The sequence below is a fragment of the Sus scrofa genome, chromosome 4 (assembly GCF_000003025.6).
Source record: "Sus scrofa isolate TJ Tabasco breed Duroc chromosome 4, Sscrofa11.1, whole genome shotgun sequence".
NCBI lineage: Eukaryota > Metazoa > Chordata > Mammalia > Artiodactyla > Suidae > Sus > Sus scrofa.
The window spans coordinates 89,146,913-89,169,411 of record NC_010446.5 but is presented as its reverse complement, the minus strand read 5'-3'; the positions used below and the strand labels follow the sequence as shown (position 1 = coordinate 89,169,411).

The window sequence follows — 22,499 nt, the reverse complement described above, 5'->3', positions numbered from 1 at the left end:
AATGTGTCCGCAGGTGAAACGCAGTCTGCAGAATCTGAGCCGGCGGCAATTTTGCGAAAGCCTTGGTACTTTACGGTAGAAGTCCGCTGAGAGGCAGGGGCGGAGACCAATTGAGCAAAAAAAAAAATATATATATATATCAGCAAAGAGGCTGAACTGAGCTGAGCCAGAAATAATCAGCAGAGTCTGATTTGGGCTGAGCCAGAGAAGCTGCCAATCCTCTTAAAGAGCCAGTGTACTCACGTGACAGAAGCCCCCGCCCACTACCCCTCCCCTCACCAGAGTGGTGAGGCTGTCTGGCGTCACTTCCGTCCAGGCCGGAACCCAAGATGGCTGCGCTCTTGTTGAGGTGACTTTAGTGTGGGGCTGGGAGTCAGTGCCGGCGGCCCTTTGGAGCTCTGCCCTGGACCCTCACGTCTTGCTGACAGCTGTTTACCCCGTGTCTGGGCAAGGAGGGGACCCGTGGGTGGAGGTCACGCGCCCTGGAATCCTAGAGACCCTCCCCTCCCCCAGCCGCTCCTGTGAACCCTGTAGGGCTTCAGGGTCACTGGCCGATTATCTTTTCCTTACTCCTTACAGATGGGTGGCTGGGCTCTCGCCCTTTCTACTTTTCCCACTTTTCGTACTTCTTTTTCCCAAATTGCTCACAGTGCCGCAGCCAGAGACGAGCTCCGAGAAAGTAAATAGCTGACTTCTCTTGTTTAGGGATTGGGCTTCGAGGTGAGGGATCTTGGTGTACTTTGCCTTTGCGTCTACTCCTGCAGACACCAGTTGCTGGCGATGAGTGGGTACTGCCCAGTTTCGTAAAGGGGCCCTGGCAGAGAGTGCAAGAGTCCTGGACCCCTACCCGGCTGCGTTTAGCAGTAGCGCCAATAGTGGTCGCTCTGCTACCCCACAGCAGCCAGGAAATTAAATTTTAGTTTATTTTTTGAGTTGGGAGGTGGAGGAAATGGATGACTCCGTTTTTCCTCTACAGTGTCACCTCGTCCACAGAAATAGCCTAGATTTTTTTTCCATTCTGAACTGTCCACTGTATACAAGGCCTCCTCTTCTGCTCAGAGCTTTTCTAGCCATAGCAACTTTAGTGACTTTAGACACTCTTGGTACAAATCCCAGCATAGTTTCGTGCCAGCACTATTTTTGGAAACTATTTTGTTATGGAAAGTTAGCTTTAATGCTGTTGAGATTTAATTTCTGATTTCCCCAAATGCCTTCTCATTTCTCTTTCCACTTCAGTCATGCAGTATAAAAATAGACAGACTTTATTTAGGTTTTCTCTGTGACAAAATGATTCCTCTTGGAGTTGAGAGCAGGGATCAGTATCTTAATCCTTCATTTTGCTACCTGCCTCTTATCTACAGATGTGTCTTTTTTTTCGTAAAGTCTGCCGGAGTTAGTCTTCCCAGACTGCGTTCTTTGTTACAAGTAGTTTGACCGTAATTGAGTACTTTTGATTTCTTTGATATATCATAATTTAGATGTCACAGGCTTTTTGGTGGAATTAACATGCTTGAAATAATCATGTTGGGTCTGTAACAGTTCGTTTTAGAAGTTTCATGATGAAATAAGGGATTAAAAACATTTTTTTCTTGATGGAAGTTATGGGCCTAATTCTAGTTCTCTAGAGGAATTTGGAGCTTTTATAATGTGCTGATTTAACCTCAAAGGAAAATACCTTCTAAGGAACCCTAGGAGCTGGTTTCTAGTTCAGTAATATCACTAGTTCCATTCTTTTGGACAAGTTGAGGTTGTTGATTACATGATTGTGGTTTCTTCATTTGTGAATGAAAATAGTAATAACGTAAACCTACGTAAGAGAAATCATGACTGAACATTAGTTTTTTTCTTTTTTGGCCGGCCTGAGGCATAAGGAGTTCCCTGGCTAGGGGTCTGAGCCATGCCGCGGCTGTGGCGACGCCGGATCTTTAACCCACTTTGCCAGGCTGGGGCTCAAACTGAGTCCCAGCACTTCAGACACTGCCAATCCCCTTACACCACAGCGGGAACTGCTGGCTAAACATTTTTAATGCTAGGTTAACAAAAATTATTAGTTATCACCGAATAGTATGTCATGGCTTTTGAACAGTGCTCTGTATTTTATATACTCCCTAAACTGTTCACAGCCTCTCTAGGGATGAATAACCACCTGAGTAGCACAAACTCCATTGGCATTTAGCAAGGAATGATTCACCAAAATCAATTTGGAGATAAAGAACTCAGCTAAGAACGGCTAGGCTTCTACCTAGTAATGTTCATGCAGCTTAAGCACAAAGCCACCAGGAGTCATTAGCCTTCTGGACATTGCTTGTCATATTAAATGCTACATCTGAAACACCCTCTAAAAATAAGGCTTAATTCTGAATTCCTAAGACTGCTTTTTTTTTTTTTTTTTTTTGGTCTTTTTGTCTTTTTTGTTGTTGTTGCTATTTCTTGGGCCGCTCCCGCGGCATATGGAGGTTCCCAGGCTAGGGGTCGAATCAGAGCTGTAGCCACTGGCCTACGCCAGAGCCACAGCAACGAGGGATCTGAGCCGTTTCTGCAACCTACACCTCAGCTCACGGCAACGCCAGATCGTTAACCCACTGAGCAAGGGCAGGGACCGAACCCGCAACCTCATGGTTCCTAGTCAGATTCGTTAACCACTGCGCCACGACGGGAACTCCCTAAGACTGCTTTTTAAAATAAGTATACTTATTCACAAAGCATTTTTTTGAGCCTCTAGTACATTCTACATGTCATATAATAGATGCTATGGATGCAGAGTATTCCAGCCAGTTTTTGAGGAGCTCAAAGTTTAGCAAAGGAGATAGATTAATTATTAAGCAGCATCATGTGATTCCCCCACACACACACTTTTTTGGCTGCCCCTTGGCATATGGAGTTTCCAGACCAGGAATCAGATCCTAGCCATAGTTGCAACCCAAGCTGCAGCTGCAGCAACGCCAGATCCTTAATCCTTAACCCTCTGTGCCAGGCTGGGGATTCAACCTGTGTCCCAGCACTTCTGAGATGCTGCCAATCCCATTGTGCCACATCGGGCACACCAACATAATGTTGATTTAGAGACATGAACATCTGTCATGTATGGGAGCATGACAGGTGTAGCATGTAAGGCTAAAGGGGTGACAAAGTTAGCATTTAGGGGTTGTTGGGTCTTAAAGGATGAGTTTTTGAGGCTGTGAGGGTGGTCCATTCAGAGAATAGCCTGAGCAAAGGCATATGGTCTTAAGAGGGCTTGCTGTCTGGAGTAAATGTAACATTCAACATAGTAGAGGTATAGAGGGCTGAAGAGAACTTGTGGGAGAATAGGCCTGGAGAGTTGGATTGGGGTCATGTTGAGAAGGGCCTTGTTTGACCACAGTATGAACCTTATACGCAGTGGGAAACTGTTAAAGACTTTGAGACAGAAGATCGATGAAATCAACTTTATTTTTCAGTAAGTTAACTCTGGTAATTTTTTTTTTTTTTTGTCTTTTTAGGACTGTACCCACAGCATGTGGAGGTTCCCAGGCTAGGAGTCTAATTGTAGCTGTTGCTGCCGGCCTGCCAGAGCCACAGCAACGCCAGATCCAAGCCATGTCTGTGACCTACACCACAGCTCACCGCAACACCGGATCCTTAACCCACTGAGCAGCTCCTTAACCCTCTGAGCGAGGCCAGGGATCGAACCTGCAGCCTGATGGTTCCTGTTGGATTCGTTTCTGCTGAGCCATGATGGGAACTCCCCCCCCTTTTTTTTTTCTTTTAACTCTGGTAATTTTGAATGATAGAGAAGAGATTGGTGCTAGGAGATCAATTCATTAGTTCCTGTTATAGTCATCCTAGTGAGAAATAAAGAGACTATGGACTAAAACAATTGACTGAAGTTTCTTAGGTAGTACTGGTAGGATCAGGTGATGCCTTGCATATTAATAGGGGGGAGATAAGAGAAAGGAAATCAAGAATGACTTACAGTGTAGCTTTGCAGTTAGTTGGGTGCTCATACCATTAGTCAGAACTTTTCTGTGTGAATGATTGTGCTTCATCATGTCCTTCAAGGTTATATAAATATTTCAGTGTTGCTATTATCTCAGACATTTATGAAACTAAATTTTGGCATACCATCAGATCAAGTTTAGAGGGCATGCACAGAGAAACTCATAGTCACATTTTGCTTTGGACCAAAAATGGTTTTTATTCAATTTGATCACATAGGCTTGGCTTTGAATAACTTTTGTTTTTGTTCCCCGCCACCCCCCAAAGTCAAATCCATTTTCAGCAAATGAGTATTTCTACACCACCAAGAGTTTGGTTTGTTTGTTTGCTTTTTAGGGCCGCACCCGTGGCATATGAAGGTTCCCAGGCTAGGGGTCGGATTGGTGCGCAGCAGCTGGCCTATACCACAGCCACAGCAACGCAGGATCTGAACCATGTCTGCAACCTACACTGCAGCTCAAGGCAACAACGGATCCTTAACCCACTGAGCGAGGCCAAGGATTGAACCTGCAACCTCATGCTTCCTAGTTGGATTTATTTCTGCTGCACCATGACAGGGGCTCCCACAAAGAGTTTTTAAAAGAAGGTGATGTGGGGGGTTCCTGTCGTGGTGCAGTGGTTAACAAATCTGACTAGGAACCATGAGGTTTTGGGTTTGATTCCTGGCCTTGCTCATTGGATTAAGGATCCGGCATTGTCGTGAGCTGTGGTATAGGTTGCAGATGTGGCTCAGATCCTTGGTTGCTGTGGCTCTGGTGTAGGCCAGTCTGATTAGACCCCTAGCCTGGGAACCTCCGTATGCTATGGCAGCAGGCCTAGAAAAGGCAAAAAAAAAAAAAAGACAAAAAAGAGAAGGTGATGTGAATTCTTAAGATCTTGGGGAGACCAATGAAATATTAATATTTTACATAGATGTGGTATATTGTAGTTTAGCGAATGCTCTTCTGTATATTTTTTTCATGTGATTTTCCCAGCATCCAATAACGTTTAAGTGTTATCAGTTGCTTTTTTTTTTTCTTTCTTTCTGCTGTTTCTTTGGGCCGCTCCCGCGGCATATGGAGGTTCCCAGGCTAGGGGTCGAATCAGAGCTGTAGCCACTGGCCTACGCCAGAGCCACAGCCACGCGGGATCCGAGCCGCGTCTGCAACCTATACCACAGCTCACGGCAACGCCGGATCGTTAACCCACTGAGCAAGGGCAGGGACTGAACCCACAACCTCATGGTTCCTAGTCGGATTCGTTAACCACTGCACCACGACGGGAACTCCTATCAGTTCCGTTTTATAAATGAAAAAGCTGAGACTCAGTGTCTCACTAAAGTTACACAGCTTATGCAGATCTAGACCTCCTCTTTCTATATTACTGTTGTTACCTCAATACAGAGAAGAGTTTCAAAAACAATTTGAGCTATGATTACATTTTGGGTGAGGCATGTATAATGCATTTAGAAAGGGATAGCACTAACTAGAAATTACAAGTTCTGTCCTGTTAATTAAAAATAAAACAAAGCATTATTACTTTCCAGCTATAACATATAAAAAGCACTATTCCTTGGTGGAAAAAGAGAAATCTTTTCAGAGTTCCTGGTGTCACATAAAAGACAAGGATAGATTAGATATCTACTCTTGTCATATTTCAAATAAGTTTATGCAGTTGCACTGCTAGTTTCTGCTAGGACCTTGTGGCAAGTTGACATTGGTCTTTGTCTGGGAAACAATAGCACTAGACAGAGCAATGTAGATTCCAGCCCACATCTGCAAACTCTTGCTGGGTAGCTGAGTGACGACCTAGCCTGGTGTGAGGAATGCATGCCCTGCAACTTCAGAGCCACAATTACTTCAATTGATTTAAAGAGATTTGTTCCCACTTCTTTCTGGGAGCCTTGGGTACACAATGTCTGTATTCACCTCTAGCCTCCAAAGCTAGAAAGAGGGAGGGACTGAAGGAAGTGTTGGTTGGGTTATTTTCCCTTCAAATAGTGGGCCCTTCTAGTGTTCTACTGTAAAGCATAAGGTTCTTGAAATGTTTATGCATCTAATATCAGTGGTGTGAGGCACATCATGATCTTTTTTTAGGAGATCGTAGGTTTTTTTTTTTTTTTTTGGTTTTTTTGTTTGTGTTTTTTTTGGTCTTTAGGGCCAAACCCGCAGCACATGGGGGTTCCCAGGCTAGGGGTGGAATTGGAGCTATAGTTGCTGGCCAACACCACAGCCACAGCAATGCTGGATCCAAGCCACGTCTGTGATCTACACCACTGCTCATGGCAATGCCGGATCCCTAACCCACTGAGCTAGGCTAGGAGTCAAACCTGTGTCCTCCTGGATACTAATCAGATTTGTTTCCACCAAGCTACGACCTGTCCTCCAGATCATAGGATTTTAATGAGATCTTATAGCCTCACAGTGTTTTGAACATAGTTAATATATAGTGAACTTTTGTTGAATCTCACTGTATTTTCAGTTTTAGTCCCGGAGTTTCACTCTGATAAGTTTCTTAAATACCTCTGGAAAGATTGGATATAATGTGAGTTAAAAGCAAATAGTGATCATGTGGTTTTCATTATACAGTGTAAATGCTGGATCAGTTAAATTCTTTGTACATAGAATTCCTGACTACATTTTTGTCTTGGGCTTCAAAAGCAGTTTCAGTATTGATGTGTATGTTTCAAAAATAGCAACTTTTTTAGTAGAAAATTTATGTATCATCTTCAGGTACTTTTTCATGTGGTTGGTAAATAAATCTTTGCATTCTCATATCTTTTGCACTATTATATGTGGCAGCCTTTTTTTTCTTGAAGTTCATCCAGCTTGTTGGAACTTGATGATAGTTCTTAAAATGACAGCTGAGTATTTAGGACCCTCCCTCCTTAAACCCTTTGTTCTTTTTTTTTTTTTTTTTTTTTTTTTGGCTGCACCCATGGCATGTGGAAGTTCCCAGGCCAGGGATTGAACCTGCGCCACAGCAGTGACCTGAGCTGCTGCAGTGACAATTCTGGATTTTTTTGTGTGTGTCTTTTTTTTAGGGCCGCACATATGGAGGTTCCCAGGCTAGGGGTCCAGTTGGAGCTGTAGCTGCTGGCCTATGTTACAGCCACAGCAACCTGGGATCAGCACCGTGTCTGCGACCCACACCACAGCTCACGGCAATGCTGGATCCTTAACCCACTGAGCAAGGCCAGGGATCAAACCCACTTCCTCATGGATGCTAGTCAGCTTCATTTCCACTGAGCCATAATGGGAGCTCCAACAATGCTGGATTTTTAACCCGCTGTACCACAGGGAAACTCCAAACCCGTTGTTCTTTAAACCTTTTAGATTCATCCATTTGCAGCAGGTGTCTGCTTTGTCTGAGCCGTATAGTACTTGGATGTTCACGGGCCAGGGATTGAATCTGAGCTGCATCTGTGACCTCTGTCACAGCTGTGGCAGTGCTAGATCCTTAACCCACTGTACCACAGTGGAAACTCCCTTTTTTAAAATAACCCTGTCTTTTAACCATAACCTCCTTTAAGACCTAGATTGAAAAAAATTGCGTTCTATATTCTCTGTTGAGCATTACCAACTTTTTATTTGTGTACAGCTGAAACTTGTTTTGCATTTGTAAGTAATATTTATGATTATTTTCAAGTTATTTATTTTTTGCTTTTTAGGGCTGCACCCATAGCATATGGAAGTTCCCAGACTAGGGGACACATTGGATCTACAGCTGCTGGCCTGTGCCACAGTCACAGACACGCAGGATCTGAGTCACATCTGTGACCTACACCACAGCTCACAGCAACACTAGATCCCCAACCCACTGATTGAGGCCAGGGATCTGAACCCACATCTTCATGGAAACTAGTAGGATTTGTTTCTGTTGCACCACAGTGGGAATTCCCTGTATTTATTTAAACTAGACAAATCCAACTAGAAAAAAACTCAAAGATCCTGATACTCTCATTGTTTTCATCTTATTCCTAATTTTCCCTTCTACCCCTAAGTCTAATATAGTACAAAAATAAAGTTGATATACTAAAATTGGTCTCTAAATGTATATTGACTCTTGGTTCTCTTATCTTGCAGACATGTTGGCCGTCATTGCCTCCGTGCCCATCTTAGTCCTCAGCTCTGTATCAGAAAGTAAGTTTCTAAATCTGTGTGAAGATTATTATTATGTAACCTTTTTCCCTCAGAGAAAAGCAGAAGGTTTCTTGACTAAGGTTTTTCAGGTATGTAGAAAAGCAGGTAATTGTAGATGGTAGGCTGCAAATTAAGTGGTTGTGGTTACTATTTTTCTTACCTAGAAAAGTAGAAGGAAGAAGGAAGGATAAGACTGTATCTTTGATCTTTTCTTAATTTCCCTCACTTTCAGCTTTTCTGCTATATTTAACTTAATTGATTTACTCCCTTACTTTATTCTTTCCTTGATAGCTAATCCTCTCCATTCTGTTTAGTTTTTCTTCCTTTTGTGTTTTCTTTTTCTTGTAACCTTTAATCTGAGGCAGCTCCCAGGACCTAGTCTTTAAATCTGTTTCTTCCTGCCATATTTATTCCTAGTCTATTGACTTCACCAACTGCCTCTGTGCTTTTTTTCAAACTTTTAATTTTAGAAATATTTTGTAGTTTCAGAAAAGTTGGAAGAATAGTACAAGGAAATTCTATATGCCTTTCACCTAAATTTATCAGTTAACATTTTGCTATGCCTACCTATTACTCTATATTTTAGTTTGTGCCATATGAAATTGTTATTTTTGAAGGTCAGAACTAGCCTAATATTGTAGTTCCCTGGTGGAGCATCAGATTAAGGATCCATTGTTGTCATTGCTGTGACTCGGGTCACTGCTGTGGCTTGCGTTCAATCCCTGGCCAGGAACTTCCTCATGCCATGGGTGCAGCCAAAAAAAAAAAAAAGCAGCAAAAACACCTGGCCTAATATTGACAATTTAATATGGTTCAGCCTGATATATATTTAATTATTGTGATTATTTTCTCTGAATTCTTTGAGAGTAAGTTGTAGACATCATGACCTTTTACTTCTAAATACTTCTCCTAAGAATAAGAACATATGTACAAATGCAGTTATCAAATTCAGGAAATTTTACATTGATGTAATCTTATCCTATACACAGTTGATTTTCAGATTTTCCATTTGCCTCAAATAATGTACTTTATAGAAATATAGCCTGTCTGTCCTCCATTCAGGATCTAATTAGGCTCATATTGTATTTATATGTCATATTTCTTTAGTATCCTTTAGTTTGGAACTGTTTCTTAGCTTTCCTTTGTCTTTTTATGACGTTGACAGTTTTGAAAAATATAGGTGAGTTGTTTTGTAGAGGGTCTCAAATTAGGTTTGTCTGTTTTCTAATGATTAGATGTGAGTTACCAATTTTTGGCAGAAATAATGCATATCCTCAGTACATCACATCAGGGGCATATGATGTCATTAGTCCCATTATTGGTGATTTTAAATTTCATCATTTGAATACAGAAACATCTGCTAAGTTTTTTCCCAGTATGGAGTTACTGGTTTGTCCCAGTATGGAGTTACCCACGGCATATGGAAGTTCCCAGGCTAGGGGTTGGATCAGAGCTACAGCTGCCCGCCTACACGACAGCCATAGCAATGTGGGATGCCAGCCATGTCTGTGACCTACACCACAGCTCACAGCAATGCCGGATCCTTAACCCACTGAGCAAGGCCAGGGATCGAACCCGCAACCTCATGGTATTGAAATATTGTATTTGCCCTGCCACCCAACAAGAAAGCTTAGCTTCCATTATTGGGCCTATGTGTTGGGGGATTGGAAAGAAGAGTTATCCTCTGATATGACCTCATTGGGTGATTGAGGTTATTAATAACTGAGTCAAACTTGGCAGAAAGATAAGATGAGTGGACACATGTATTTTCCTAATGCATGGACTCATCTAGCTTGGCTTACCTTTTTTTAATTTTAACTTTTTGTTATATAAATACTTAAACCAAGTTTACTTTTAATCATTTTTAAAACCTTTTGGTTTTATTTTAGTGCTGTTCCTTTGGGAACCACAGCCAAAGAAGAGATGGAGAGATTCTGGAATAAGAACCTTGGTTCAAACCGTCCTTTGTCTCCCCATATCACTATCTACCGGTAAGGGCTCTGGAACCAGGGAATTTAGTAGTAGTGGGTAAAAGTTTTAGAGGTTGGCCCATAGCCTCTATGATGATTTCCCTCAGGCCTTTTTTATAACAAGATGACTAAATTCTATCTTCTGGCCTTAGAATGGTAATCTAGCCTGCAAAACTACTATTTGGAAAACTCTGGTAAGTGAAAATGTAATTCCCATTAATTAAAAATAATTATTTTGAAACAATTTCAAATTCACATAAATGTTGCAGAAATAGTGCACTGTGTTGCTATATACCTTTATGTAGATGCCCAATGTGTTAATATCTTTGAATGATTTAAAAACAAGTGTAGAAATGATGGTGCCCCATACTCCTGTATTAATTTTCCTTCTTTTTTTTTTTTTTTTTTTTTCTTCTTCATATGCTGCAACTGTGGCAACACTGGATCCTTTAACCCACTGCACTAGACTGAGGATCAGATCTCTGCCTCCATGGCCACCCAAGGCACTGCAGTCAGATTCTTTTTTGGGTGGGGTGGGGTGGGGTTTGTGTGTGTCTTTTTAGGGCCACACCTGCAGCATAAGGCGCTTCCCAGGCTAGGGGTCAGCCACAGCAATGCAGAATCCGAGCCACGTCTGCGACCTACACCACAGCTCATGGCAATGCCGGATCCTTAACCCACTGAGCATGGCCAGGGATCGAACCCTTGACCTCATGGATGCTGGTCTGTTTTGCTAACCACTGAGCCATGACAGGAACTCCAGATTCTTTTTTTTTTTTCTTTTCTTTTCTTTTTTTAAATGAGAGTTGCAACGTTTATTTCAGGTTCTCTCTCGGGGTTTATTTTTTTTTTCCGCCACTCAGACAGTATGTGGGAACTCCTGGGCCAGGGACTGAACCTACATTGCACAGTAGCAACCAGAACCACAGCGGTAAGAACGCAGGAGCCTCAACCCGCTAGACCATCACAGAACTCCCTGCAGTCAGATTCTTAACTCACTGTGCCACAGCAGGAACACCCAGTATTAGTTTTCTATTGCTGCTCTCACAAGTTATCACAAACTTTGTAGCTCAAAACAGCACATTTGTTATCTCATAGTCCTATAGGTCAAAGTCTGGCTCATGTTTCACAGAGCTAACATCAAGGTGTTATTCAGGGCTGCATTCTCTTCCAGAGGCTCTAGAGTCTGTTTCCTTGCCTCTTTCACCTTCTAAAGGCTGCTCTGTATACCTTGACTTGTGGCCTCCTTCCTTCATCTTCAGCAAGCAATGGAGGGTCAGGCTGTCCCATCTCATCACTTTCATTGTCACATTTGTCTCTGATTCCCTCCTTCCAGCAGCCTCTTCCACTTTTAAGGACACTTTGTATTACATTGAGCCCTCTAGATTATCCAGGATAATCTTCTTATCTTAAGGTGAATTTATTAACAACCTTAATTTCATCTGTAGCCTTAATACCCCTTTGCCACCCAAGGTAAATACTCACATGTTCCAGGGATTAGAATGTGGACATCTTTCTGCCTTCCATAATCTCTTAGTACTTGAATGTATGTTTTCTGAATTCCAGGGAACTCTCCATAGAACAACCATCATAGAAAATTAACATTGATCCAGTGTTACCATCTAATCCTCAAATCCCATTCACATTTTGCCAGTTGTTCCAGTAATATCCCATATAGGTCCAAGATCCAACTCAGGAACATGTATTACACTTAGTTCTCTCTCTCTCTCTCTTTTTTTTCCTTTTTTTAAAATCTTTTTAGGGCCACACCTGCGGCATTTGGAGGTCCCCAGGTTAGGGGTTGATTGAACCTGTATCCCAGCGCCCTCAATATGCCACCAATCCTGTTGCGCCATATCGGGAACTCCAAAGGGTTTGTCTGATGTTTTTTTGTGATTTATGCAATTTTGGCAGGAATACTTTTTTGGGGGGCGGGGCAGGAATACTTCTGAAGTGATACCATGTTCTTAGTGTATCCTGTCAGGGGGTGACACATGATGACATAATGATACTGTTGGTGGTGATGAAACTTTTATCACTGGTTAGGATTTCTCCACTGTAAAATTAATGAATAAAAATGTTGTGTTTATTAATACTTTGTAGGGAGATATTCTTGAGACTATAGTCTATTTCTTGTTAGATATTTACCCATTGGTATCTGTTGATGGTACTCGTCTGAATCAGTTATTACTCCGATGGTTGCCAAATTGTGATTTTTCTTTTTTTCTTTTTTTCTTTTTTTTTTTTTTTTTTGTCTTTTTGTCTTTTGTCTTTTGTTGTTGTTGTTGTTGCTATTTCTTGGGCCGCTCCCGCGGCATATGGAGGTTCCCAGGCCAGGGGTTGAATCGGAGCTGTAGCCACCAGCCTACGCCAGAGCCACAGCAACGCGGGATCCGAGCCGCGTCTGCAATCTACACCACAGCTCACGGCAACGCCGGATCGTTAACCCACTGAGCAAGGGCAGGGATCGAACCCGCAACCTCATGGTTCCTAGTCGGATTCGTTAACCACTGCGCCACGACGGGAACTCCCAAATTGTGATTTTTCTAATTCCATCACACTGTATTTATTTCTATGGGGTAAAGCTTTCTTTCTTTCTTTCTTTTTTTTTTTTTTAAGGGTTGCACCCAAGGCATATGGAAGTTCCCAAGCTAGGGGTTGAATCAGAGCTGTAGCTACCAGCCAATATCACAGTCACAGCAATGCAGGATCCCAGCCGTGTCTGCAACCTATACCACACCTCAGGGCAACGCTGGATCCCTGACCCACTGAGTGAGGCCAAGGATCCAACCTGAGTCCCTATAGATACTAGTTGGATCTGTTACTGCTGAGCCACAACGGGAACTCCTAAAGCTTTCTTTCTTTGTTAGTACAGACACAAGGATTTCTAAAAGGAAAAGCTATTTTCTCTTATACCCTTATGATACCAACTAAAGAGGCTAATATTTCAAAACCTCTGATACCAAATGTGTAGGAGTTTTCCCCACATCAACCAATTTTTCACCTCTGCAGATGCCAGCTGGGTATTCTGCAATTCATTTGTGGCACTAACTACCTGGAATTAGCACAGACCCCACAGGTTAAGGGCTCAGTCGCACAAGACTGCCTCCTTCTCAAAATGCCAATTGCAAGTCCCAGGTTGTCACTTTTGCTTCTAATTAACCAACTATAAATCGGGAGTTCTCATAACCCGCTTCTTGGATTCAGTAATTTGTTAGAATGGCTCAAAGAACTCAGAAGTGTTTGCTTAAGTTTACTTGTTTACTATAAAGGATATTACAAATGATACAGATGAATAGCCTTTTAGGTGCCTTTATGTCTGGAAGGAGCTTCTGTCCCCATGGAGTTGGGATGCTCTACCCTCTTGATGTGTGGATGTTTTTACAAACCTCAAAACCCTGAACCCTGTACTTTTGGGATTTTTATGGAGGCTTCATTACATAGGCATAATCAATTATTAACTCAGTCTCTAGCCCTTCCCTCCCTTCAAGGAGGTGGGGTGAAGCTGAAAGTTCCATGTTTCTGGTCATAGTTTGAGCTTTCTGGTGACCATCCCCCATCCAGAGTCACCTCATTAGAACAAAGATCACTCTTTTTTTTTTTTTTTTTGTCTTTTTGCCATTTCTTGGCCCGCTCCCGCAGCATATGGAGGTTCCCAAGCTAGGGGTCTAATTGGAGCTGTAGCTGCCAGCCTACACCAGAGCCACAGCAACTCGGGATCCGAGCCACGTCTGTGACCTACACCACAGCTCATGGCAACGCCGGATCCTTAACCCACTGAGCAAGGGCAGGGATCGAACCCGCAACCTCATGGTTCCTAGTCAGATTCGTTAACCACTGCGCCACAACGGGAACTCCAAAGATCACTCTTATCACCCAGGAAATTCCAAGGGATTTAGAAACTTCGTGTCAGGGACCAGAGTCAAAGACTAAATAAAAAGGTACTCCTGGAGTTCCCACCGTGGCTCAACAGTAATGAACCTGACTAGTATTCATGAGGATGCAGGTTCGATCCCTGGCCTCGCTCAGTGGGTTAAGGATCTTGCATTTCCACAAGCTGTGGTGTAGGTCACAGATGTGGCTTGGATCTGGTGTTGCTGTGGCTGTGGTGTAGGCTGGCAGCTGCAGCTCCAGTTCGACCCCTAGCCTGGGAACTTCCATATGCCACAGGTGGGGCCCCCGAAAAATAAAAAGATACTCCCAGCACTGCTGTACTTGAGGAGATTAATAAGAGTACTAGGAGCTCTGTATCAGCTGGGAATAGATATGTGTGTGTATGTGTATGTATTTTCCTATTATTTCACAATTCCTATTCTGCCCAAAGAGTTACAGTGTTACCCTGATTTATTTTGTGCTCAGATTGTTCCAGACTTAACTAGTGGTAGTTCTTCAAGATGGTTCCTGTGCAATCAAGATCTGGGTGCTAGATATGCTCATTGCTGCCAGGGTATTATTGCTTCTAGACCCTTGCTAGCTAGAGCTGGGGTATATATGTATGAAAACACATATATACATGTAGTTACATATGTGAGAATATACATGTACATATGTCTGTTTCTGTTAATTTGTTGTTCTCAGAAGTAGCATTGATGGCTGTTATGCTGGTGCCTTCCCACATCCCCCTGTAGATCCGCTCTTTTCTAGCTAACCCAGCAAAACATCTTGAGCCCTGCTGCCGTCTTTACTTGGGTTCCTGCCAGGGAGGCTGGTCATTTTTTAACCACCTCCACAAATACCACAACCCTTCAGATTTTTTCCAAGCCAGATTCCAGAAATAATTCTGATTGTAGAAATTGGACATTCTATTAAAACAGAAGACTAATAAATGATCTCAATCTTTTCAGCTTTATGGTAAAACTTTTTTTTTTAAGAGATGAAAGATTTGGGGGAGGATTATAATGATGAAGAACCTCTCAAATTATTTTGAAATTATATTTAAAACCTTGGTCTTTTTTCACAGGTCTTATAACAAATGATAACAAGCTGGTTAGATGAGTCTGACTATCTTGTTTGCTCTTCTAGTTATGAAACTCTACACATATTTATGAAAAGAAAAATAGCAGGGAACATGGGGCTGTTTCTAAGGTGCCATGTGGGAAAGTTATCTGAGATATCTGGAATCATATATTTTCTTTTCTTTTTTTTGTCTTTTTAGGGTCGTACCCAAGGTGTATGGAGGTTCCCAGGCTAGGGGTCTAATTTGAGCTGTAGCCACCAGCCTACGCCACAGCAACAGCAACGCAGGATCCAAGCCATGTCTGTGGCCTATACCACAGCTCCCAGCAACAACAGATCCTTAACCCACTGAGTGAAGCCAGGGATCGAACTCACAACCTCATGGTTCCTAGTCAGATTCGTTTCCGCTGTGCCACAATGGGAACTCCTGGAATCATGTATTTCCTACTGCTAAACTTTCAGTTTTTTTGGAGATAGCATGGAAGTACATGGTTAATTAAGTTAGTACTTTGTGAAATATTCTATCTTTTAATAAATTAAGTCAGTTTATCAAAGTTAAAGTGTATATAGGGATTAAATTAGGGAAACAAGTTATTCTAAAGGAAGTTAGAAATAAAAACTTCAGTGTTGGAGGAGTTCCTGTCGTGGCTCAGTGGAAACAAATCTGACTAGTATCCATGAGGATGCAGGTTTGATCCCTGGCCTCACCCAGTGGGTTAGGGATCCGGTATTGCTGTGAGCTGTGTAGGTCACAGACACGGCCCTGATCTGGTGTTGCCGTGGCTGTGGCTAGGCTGAGGGCTATAGGTCCAATTCAACCCCTAGCCTGGGAACCTCCATATGCTGCAGGCACAACCCTAAAAAGACAAAAAAAAAAAAAAAAAAAAAAAAACAAACCAAACAAAACTTACCCAAACAAAACAAAACTTAAGAGTTGGAATGGCTCCTTAATTTTAATTTCAGCTTCATTGGGGCGGGGGGCGGGGGGTGCTCAAGGCATCTGAAAGTTTCCAGACCAGGGATGAAACCTATGCTACTGCCCCAACCTGAGCTGCTGCAGTGACAACACCAGATCCTTAACCCACTGTGCCGCAAGGGAAGTCCAACTTCATTTGCTTTAACAATGCTACTTGGGGGTTTGGATATTCCATTAAGCTTCTGTGAATAGTTGTGTGGGACTGGCCAGCATGCCAGTTGCACTGTAGGCCATTAGTCCTGGATAACAAAACCAACTTGAAAGTTTAAAAGCCATTGTTGGGAGTTCCATTGTGGTACACAGGATTAAGAATCCGACTGCAGTGGCTCAGGTTGCTGCAGAGGCACAGGTTTGAGCCCTAGCCTAGTACATTGTGTTAAAGGATCCAGCGTTGCTGCAGCTGCGGTTTAGGTAGCAATTTGATCTCAGATTTGATCTCTGGCCCGAGAACTTCCATATGCCATGGGTGTAGCCATAAAAAAAAAAAGAAGAATAGATGAAGTTATTGGGGTGTCGAATGGTTAATGTCCTGGAAGCAGAGAATCGAGTTGCCCACAGAGTACATCTTCACTAAGTAGGACTGAAGGAGGAAGGGAATACCTAGGATTACTCTAAGGGCTCTTGAGGCTTATTCTGCTACCAAAAGAGTTTCATAACTGGTCTCTTTTTACTTGAAACCAACGCTGGAAATCAGTCTCCCTGTCTTCCCAATGTCAGTCCTCAAAAATGCATAGGTCACAGCTGTGGCTCGGATTCCATCCCTGGCCTGGAAATTGTCCCTGTGACCGTGTGCCGTGGGTGCCGCCATAAAAATCAAAAACCAAAACCAAAACCATCCTTGTACCTACTGAGTGAATTTCCTCTGCAATATTTTTGTAAATGGATTTCTGCCTGTGCTTGCATGCTTCCAGTGACAAGGAACTAAGACCCTTTTCCAGTTGAGGAATTTCTCTTATCAGAAGGACCTGTATATTAGTGAATTTACTGCAACTTGTATCTTGTATACAGTGACTCTGGTTCTACCATGAACCGCCTAAAATAGATCTAAGCCCAATTTTTTGCTGACAGCCTTTATTGACGTCAAATATCTTCATGTGTTTATTATTGGCCATTTGTATATCTTCTTTTGGAGAAATGGATATTCAAGTCCTATGCTCATTTTTATTTAAAAAAAATTTTTTGGGGGGAGTTCCTGTTGTGGCTCAGCGGAAAGGAACCTGACTAGTATCTGTGAAGATGTGGCTTGGATCCCTGGCCCCGCTCAGTAGGTTAAGGGTCAGGTGTTGCTGTGAGCTGTGGTGGAAACTTCCATATGCCGTACCTGTGGCCCTAAAAGAAAATAAATAAAAAGGAATAATAAATATTATCTTTGCAGCTTATGAAGTTCCCAGGGCTAGAGAACAAATCTGAGCCACAGCTATGATAGGCCCGATCCTTATTAACCCACTGTGCCCTGGCCAGGAATCAAACCTGCATTCCAGCCCTCCATATATGCCTGCCGTTCCCCTGCACCAGAGTTGGAACTCCCGTGCCCTTTTTTTTTTTTTTTTTGCTTTTTAAGGCCGCACCCTCAGCCCATGGAGGTTCCCAGCCTAGGGGTTGAATTGGAACTACAGCTGCCTGCCTATGCCACAGCAACTCAGGATCCAATCCCTGTCTGCGACCTACACCACAGCTCGCAGCAATGCTGGATCCTTAACCCACTGAATGAGGCCAGGAATCGAACCCACGTCCTCATGGATAGTAGTCTGATTCCTTTCCGCTGTGCCATGACAGGGACTCCTTCATTCCTTTTTAAAGTTGAATAATATCCCATTGTGTGTATACTCTGTATTTTGTTTATCTGTTCTTCCGTCCATGGATATTTGGCTTATTTCCATATTTTGGCTATTATGAATAATTCTGCTATGCGCATGAGTATACAGATATCTCTTTGAGTCCCTGCTTTCAATTCTTTTGGGTAGATTCTAGAAGTGGAATTGCTGGATCATACGGTAATTCCATATTTAATTTTTTGAGGAAGTAACATACTGTAATCCATAGAGGCTGTGCTGTTTACATTTCTATCAGCAGTGCACAAAGGTTCCAATTTCTCTGCATCCTCACTGACATTTTCTGTTCATTGTTATTTTAATAATAGCCATCCTAATGGATGTGAAGAGGTGTCTTGTTTTGATTTGCATTTCTTTAATGATTTGTGATGTTCAGCATCTTTTTATGTACTTACTGGTCAATTTTATATCTTTGTATTTTACTTTCTTTTTTCTCTTTAGGGCTACATCTGCAGCATATGGAATTTCCAAGGCCAAAGCCTCAAATCAGAGCTGCAGCTGCCTGCCTGTGTATGCCACAGCCACAACAATGCCAAATCTGAGCCACATCTGTGACCTGCATTGCAGCTTGTGACAACATGGATCCTTAACTCAGTGAGTGAGGCTAGGGATCAAACCCACATCCTCATGGATACTAATCAGGTTCTTAACTTGCTGAGCCACAATGGGAACTCTTGTTTTTATTTTCTTGATGGCATTGTTTGCAGCATGATTGTTAGATCACTTGTTGAAATTCATATCACCTATGTCTTCTCTAGCTTTTCCTTAACATTCTACTAACAATCAAAAAAGAAAAAAATAGTAATATACTTTGAATTAATAGATGCTTGTTATTCCTCGAAGATATAATCTGTGTTCAAGGGGATCTCATTATTTCCTGAAAAAAATTTTTCCTAAGGGAAATCATACTGGCTCTTAGAATCTTTTCTGTAAGTGAATTAAAACAATCTTGATATGCTATACCAGGCTCTTACCCAGTGTTTGAACAGGAAATAGTGAGGTTGGCCCATCTCTGATCCATGATGTCTGAAGCCTCAATTAGAAAACACAAAGGCTGAGACTGAAATAATCTGAAGGTCCGTTTACTCATTTTCTTCCTACATGATATCTCTGCATAGGCTATTTTGGGTTTCTTTGCAGCATGAAGGAGGGAGGGATGGAGGGATGGAAGGAGTGAAAGTGATTCGAAAGTTGTTCAGTGTCCGTTTTGCTGTATTCTCTGTCTTGAGGCAGTCAGTCATAAACTTCTGCCCAGCTTCAAGGGAGTAAATATAAATACTTGCCGGATGAGGAGTGACAAGAGTCTGGAAAATCAGTGTAGGATTGGAAATAACATTGTGGTTTTTTTGGAAAATAAAATCTCTCTTACCTACTCAGTACTAGGCTAACCGAGCTATGATTTTAACCAATTTTAAAAATTAGAGTAACGTTTGACTTCATAGCACTAACCATTTTCCATTTAAAAGATCACTAGAATATACATATATTTTATGTGTTAGCTCTTTCAGTCAGGGGATTTAATTCATCTGGCCAGGAGCCCTAAGTGCATTTCGAATGCTAAGTAATGGTTTACAATTTCTCCACTTTTTTTTTTTCAGTTCTCGCAAATCAATATTTGTTCTGTCTTTTTCAGTCTGATAATCATTTTCTTTGACAAATAAAATAGTTGAGCAATCTGCTTTGTACTCGGTCATCCATTAACATAAAATTGTCAATCCCAGTTAGGAGGCTTTCTTTCCCTGAATACAATTTTAAAAGCCCCTTTTTGTTGTCCTTGACGTTTTTGCAAGCCTCAGCTCATTCTGGTTTTTAGTCTCCTGATTCTTCTAATCAAATTATACCATTGTTCTCTTCTTGTCCTTTGTTATGAGGCTCTTCTTCTGCTTTTTGTATTTGTCTTGTTAAGTCTGAGTTAATCAGAGTGGTGTCTAGCCAATTTTTTTGGTTTCTTTAGACATTACTCCTTTCTTACTGTGACCATTTTTATTACATAGAATTTCTTTTTGAGATCTTCTCAACCTGCTTGACTTGTTTCCCTTTAGAGTGTAGAAAGCATGGTCTGATTATGCTCAGCATTCTCTATCTAAGCTGGCTTTCCGGATGAATGTAATGTTAACTTTATCCAAAGACTCCCATTTTTTCCATTTCACTAACCAATTCTCTCTTGAGCATGAGAACTAGGTCCAGAATATAGCAGTGTTTTTCATCCATTGGAAATGCTTTGGCGTATTGACAAATCAGAACATGATTTAAAAAGGGGTTTGATGACAAAATATTTCAAAACTGAGGATTAAGAAACATATACTGGAGTTCCTGTCGTAGCTCAGAGGAAATGAATCTGACTAGCATCCATGAGGATGCAGGTTCAATCCCTGGCCTCGCTCAGTGGGTTACGGATCCAGCATTGCCATGAGATGTGGTGTAGGTTGCAAATGTGTCTCAGATCTGGCGTTGCTGTGGCTCTGGCATAGGCTGGTGGCTACAGCTCTGATTCGACCCCTAACCTGGAAACCTCCATATGCTGCAGGTGCAGCCCTAAAAAGACAAAACCCCATATACTTAAAATTGGATTTTAGGGAGTTCCCGTTGTAGCTCAGCAGAAGTGAATCTGACTAGCATCCATGAGGACGCAGGTTCGATCCTTGGGCTCGCTCAGTGGGTTAAGGATCCAGTGTTGCCATGAGCTGTGGTGTAGTTTGCAGATGCATCTCAGATCTGGTGTTGCTGTGGCATAGGCCAGCAGCTACAGCTTCGATTCAACCCCTAACCTGGGAACCTCCATATCCCTTGGATGTGGCCCTAAAAAGACCAAAAAAAAAAAAAAAAAATTGGATTTTAAATTTGGAATAGGTAGTTTATTAGGGAATGAATGATATGCTCAATATTGTGAGTATATAATAAAATTCATGGATGACTATATTATATGAAATAGTGGATAAATAAAACTCAGGTTTTCTTCTATTTCTGTCTTATGACTAAAGGAATGGAAGGCCCCAGATGGTTGTATTCTAATGATTATTTTCTATTTATGAGATTTTTTTTCCTTCTGGCCACTTTGCAGCATATAGAGTTCCCTGGCCGTGGATCAGATCTGAGTCACAAATCCTTAACCCACTGTGCTGGGCGGGGATGGAACCTGAATCCCAGCGCTCCTGAGATGCCAATGATCCCATTGCGCCACAGCAGGAGCTCCCCTAGTGATTATTTTCAACTGTATGCAACTTTAATTGGTATCTTTGACCCTCACTGTTTCTTCTTAAGAATGGAAGAAAAGTTCCTGGGCCAGGGATCAAACCTGTGCTGTGGTTGTGACCTGTGCCACCGCTGCGACAATGCAGGATCCTTAACTCGCTGTGCCACAAGGGAATTTCTGAGTTTGAGGTTTTTTGTTTTTTTTTTTTTTTTGTGTGTGTTTTTTTTTTTTTTGTCTTTTTGCCTTTTCTTGAGCCGCTCTGGTGGCATATGGAGGTTCCCGGGCTAGGGGTCGAATCAGAGCTGTATCCACCGGCCTATGCCAGAGCCACAGCAATGCGGGATCCGAGCCGCATCTGCTGACCTACACCACAGCTCACGGCAATGCCGGATCGTTAACCCACTGAGCAAGGGCAGGGACCGAACCCGAAACCTCATGGTTCCTAGTCGGATTTGTTAACCACTGAGCCACGACAGGAACTCCCTGAGTTTGAGTTTTAATTGATTCCTCCTCTCAGCTCTATTAATGATGCAGTCTGATAAAAGGGACACTTCTACTTAAATCAGTTTTCTAATTTTCAAATTAGAAATGTGAAACAGGAACTAGAAACAGGAATGTAAAAACTTTGTTTTTGTTTTGTGATAGTTGCCTGGTTCCTAAGTAGTGTGTGTTCTCTTTGCCAAGGTTACTGTATACTATTGTGTCATCTATTGCTTTTTAAATTGCCTTTGTGTGTTTCTTTTCAGCTGGTCTCTTCCTATGGCGATGTCCATTTGCCACCGTGGCACTGGTATTGCTTTGAGTGCAGGTATGTATGTGTGTTTTTAAGCGCACCTGAACACACACACACACACACACACACACACACACACACACACACACTTCATTGACGAACTTTACTATTTCTTTGGCTCCTGGCAGTGCCTCCTTTGCAACCAGGCAACTTGATTTAGAGAAAATGATAAGTCCATTTAAGCTTCTTATTCTTTCTTTAGCAATTAATTATGAGTTCCCACAACGCTTAGATTCTTTTCTTAGCCAATATTTTTTAAGATTTTTATTTTTTCATTATAATTGATTTGCAATGTTCTGTCCATTTCTTTTTTTTTTAAATTTTTTTTTAATTTTATTTATTTATTTATTTTTTGTCTTTTTGCTATTTCTTGGGCCGCTCCCGTGGCATATGGAGGTTCCCGGGCTAGGGGTCTAATCGGAGCTGTAGTCTCCGGCCTACGCCAGAGCCACAGCAACGCGGGATCCGAGCCGCCTCTGCAACCTACACCACAGCTCACGGCAACGCCCAGATCGTTAACCCACCGAGCAAGCGCAGGGACCGAACCCGCAACCTCATGGTTCCTAGTCGGATTCGTTAACCACTGCGCCACGACGGGAACTCCTATTCTGTCCATTTCTACTGTACAGCAAAGTGACCCAGTCATCATACATATATTATATATATATATACATATATATAAT

At 42.1% G+C, this 22,499-nt stretch overlaps 1 protein-coding gene across 1 annotated transcript in view; it reads left to right on the top strand.

The window, feature by feature from the left end:
• The window catches only part of SDHC (succinate dehydrogenase complex subunit C), a 33,755-nt gene continuing 11,503 nt past the window's right edge, over positions 248-22,499 (top strand). The window contains exons 1-4 of the mRNA XM_003125659.6: positions 248-349; positions 8,040-8,096; positions 9,986-10,087; positions 21,770-21,831. Of these exons, the coding sequence (XP_003125707.2) occupies positions 330-349; positions 8,040-8,096; positions 9,986-10,087; positions 21,770-21,831 (241 nt within the window). The 5' untranslated portion in view covers positions 248-329. The remainder of the gene's footprint in view (positions 350-8,039; positions 8,097-9,985; positions 10,088-21,769; positions 21,832-22,499) is intronic.